This window comes from Lathyrus oleraceus, chromosome 5, assembly GCF_024323335.1.
Source record: "Lathyrus oleraceus cultivar Zhongwan6 chromosome 5, CAAS_Psat_ZW6_1.0, whole genome shotgun sequence".
In the NCBI taxonomy this organism is placed as follows: domain Eukaryota; kingdom Viridiplantae; phylum Streptophyta; class Magnoliopsida; order Fabales; family Fabaceae; genus Lathyrus; species Lathyrus oleraceus.
In genome coordinates this window covers 145,606,191-145,609,575 of record NC_066583.1, presented here as the reverse complement: position 1 = coordinate 145,609,575, position 3,385 = coordinate 145,606,191, and the positions used below count along the sequence as shown (strand labels likewise).

General features: G+C 27.4%; 1 protein-coding gene across 1 annotated transcript; it reads left to right on the top strand.

Moving 5' to 3' along the window:
- The first annotated feature begins 2,488 nt into the window (after positions 1-2,488).
- On the top strand, positions 2,489-2,823 carry LOC127088147 (defensin Tk-AMP-D1.1). Its single transcript, XM_051029070.1, has 2 exons — positions 2,489-2,543; positions 2,654-2,823. The coding sequence occupies exons 1-2, from the start codon at positions 2,489-2,491 to the stop codon at positions 2,821-2,823; spliced, it is 225 nt and encodes a 74-aa protein (XP_050885027.1).
- The last annotated feature ends 562 nt before the right edge of the window (positions 2,824-3,385 follow it).

The window sequence follows — 3,385 nt, the reverse complement described above, 5'->3', positions numbered from 1 at the left end:
ATAGTTTGTTTTAAGTCTAAATATTTGTATGCACTCGCGTAACGGTAAAATTTTCAATCACTAATACAAAAAATATATTTAACCACGGTAGGAAATATGATATCACCACGAATGGTGGACCGTGGTAACAAAGAATATGGTAGTAAGTGTGCTGCTTTCTATTACGGACGACTTGTTATGGTGAGAAACTATGTATCGCATCATATTTCATCACAGTCATGACAACTAACCACTGTGATGCTACTACAAATAAAACATACAGTGACTTATGTTACATTAATGTTGTTGTTGTTGTTATAGAGATCTTAAATCCTAGAGATTTAATCTTGTTGTTGTTGTTGCTTTTTAAACTAAGATTGAATGTTATATGTTATTGTTTTTGTTGAGATAAATACGTTATAGGTTTATTGTTGATGTTGATGTAGTTTTTTTTGGATAGATTATTTGTTTTTTGAGTTGTTTTTTAATGTTGTTGTTGTTTAGACTGAGATTGAATGTTAATGTTGTTGTTGTTATTTATTATTGTTTTTGAGTTGTTGATGTTGTTATTGTTGTTGTTGCTCAGTTGTTATAATTAGCAAACTTTAGAATTGTTGTTGTTTAGTTGGTGTTATTGAGATTGAAATTGAAATTGAAATGTTTAGTTGTTCTACTTAGCAAAGTTCTGAAATCTATATGTTTGTGTTTAGTTGCTGTTATTGAGTTTGAGTTTGATATTGAGATGTTTAGTTGTTCTACTTAGCAAAGTTTTGAAAGCTATATGTTGTTGTTTAGTTATTATTATTGAGTTTGAGATAATGTTTTTGTGATTCTTTGTGCAACTTTCATCTTATTTCGACGAACATGTCAAGAGGACATTAAAGTGACACAAAATACAATTGAGTTTATTATATTTAATTCGATTGTTTGTTTCACTAATCCCTCTTTGAATATATAACATATTAAATTTATTTTGAAAATAATAATATGAAAAATTATGATATATTTGAAAATCTTACACTAATATTTTTCGAGCATTTTATAACTCATCATTCATCTCATGTTCTTTAATGGTCAAAATCTCTCTCAATACTTCTAGTTTTCGTTTAACTTTCTTCTATATTTGTTCGTTTTGCATAACATCTAATTTTACGCTTTGAAGAATGAATTACTAGAGAAGGAAATGTTGAATTAAGAACTTCAAAATATTGAACGAGTTTCGAACCATTACAGAACGAGAGATGAATAATGAGTTATAAGATACTCAAAAATAATTGATTAGTGTAAGTTATTTTTCAAATATAACATAATTGTTTATATAATTATTTTGTAAACCAATTTGAAAAGTTATTTGTTCAGTTAGGGTTTGGTGAATAAACAATTCACATTATATATAATAAACTCAATTGTGATTTATCCGTTGGTTAAATGACAAAATCGAGAGGATATATATTTTCACCATTTAAAATGCCTAAAAGTGACGTATTTTTAATGACGCCATTTCCAGTCGGTGGAATTCCAACCGAAAGGTAAAGTGACGTACTTTTAATAACACCATTTGTTACCTCACACATAATAAAATCGAAGTAACACCTCATATCCAACCGAAGTTAAAAATATTTTCCATAGTAATAAAATCACGTTTAGACTAAAATAAATAAATCATAACTTCAAATAAAATCAATTTTAAAAAACACAATTAGTTCAATTCGAGAACTATCAAACATATCAAAATCTAATTTACACATCTAAAATCAATTAGGGATTTTTTAAACATATTATTCTTTATAATCATTGATTAACTTATTTCTTTTTAAAATTATTTACCCAAGACCGTAAAATCAATAAATTATATTATTTTTATAAAATGAATTATCTTCTTGAATCTCATTTAACATTTTTTTCATACAAAGAATAATTAGAAATATTACTAATAAAATAATAAGTAATTTTGTATTGAACTTAACAAATAAAAATGAATATAGAGGATAACTTCTCAGCTATATCAAAGTGAACAATTATGTGCAGTTTTTCTAATTTGTTTTTAGTTTTTCATCCTTACTCTCACCCCTATAGATATGAGGCAACAAGTTTGTTTATTCACATGTAATCATGAACAAGGCACACTTTAGAATTTTCTTCATTTTACTTATTCTCTTTCCTTCTTGTATGTGATCATATGAATGATATAACAAATATATAATTAATCATTAATATATTTACACATATTAAGGGAAAATTATCTATTTAGTGTTATGTTTATGAAATATATGCAACATGGTGCAGAAGAGTTGCAAATTCTTTTAGATGTTCCAAGAGCCAAAAATGAGTTCTATACTAAATTCATTGAAACTAAGATCATAACTGAAGGAACATAAACTCCAAAATGAATTTAAAGGGCCAAGTAGTTTTCAACAAAAGAAAATAATTTCACAAACCTTCGATATTTCTATATATAGATAACACAATGTTAGTTTGATTATTAAGATTGTAGTAAATATTATTAATCATGAACAAGACACATTTTGAGTTTTTCTTCATTTTTCTTATTCTCCTTGCTTCTGGTAAGTCTTATAACTTAAGGTATTTAATATGTATTTAATAAAATTTGGTATATTTAGTTAAGGTATATTCGTGTTAATTATATTCATTAATGATCGATGAATGGATGCAGAGATGGTGATACAAATCGAGGGAACACGTTGTGAGTTGAAGAGTTATCAGTTTCAAGGGATTTGTTTTAGTGATCGCAGTTGTGCTAAAGTTTGTAATGTTGAAGGTTATATTGCAGGTGGTAAATGCAGAGGATTCTTTAGTCACTGCTATTGCAAAAAGAGTTGTTAACATAAATTAGTGCTAATGTGTACTCTAGCATCTATTTTTAGCGCCTCTTATTATAATGACAAAATTACACCACTTTTGTTTGCTGGTATCAGGCCATATATTTAGACATTCAAATCGAATAAGCCAGAACCTGCAATGCTGAACTTTTTGTGTAGACACATGGATAACCAAGTACGTTCTCTAGTTACTAATACCATATTTCAATCACTCACACAATAAATGGACGATACAAATCACGAAATTATGAACTTCATTACACGTCAAATTACCAATATGTTTAATCTAGTAAATGAAAACATCAATGCGACATATCAAGTCCTAGCTAGAGAATTGAGGTTAATTGTAAATCTTTTTGGCCTCTATTGAAGGAGATGATAATGTGACTCATCAAGGAATTCATAGCATACTCTTTACTCGAATAAATTGTTGAGATATAAAATATAATTCAAGTTGTGTGTGGCCCAAACCCAAAATTAATTAGGGTTTATGGTTTGTTACTTGGTTTGTTATATTTGTTACTTAGTAGTCAAGTAACTTTGTATATAAATACATGCATATATAA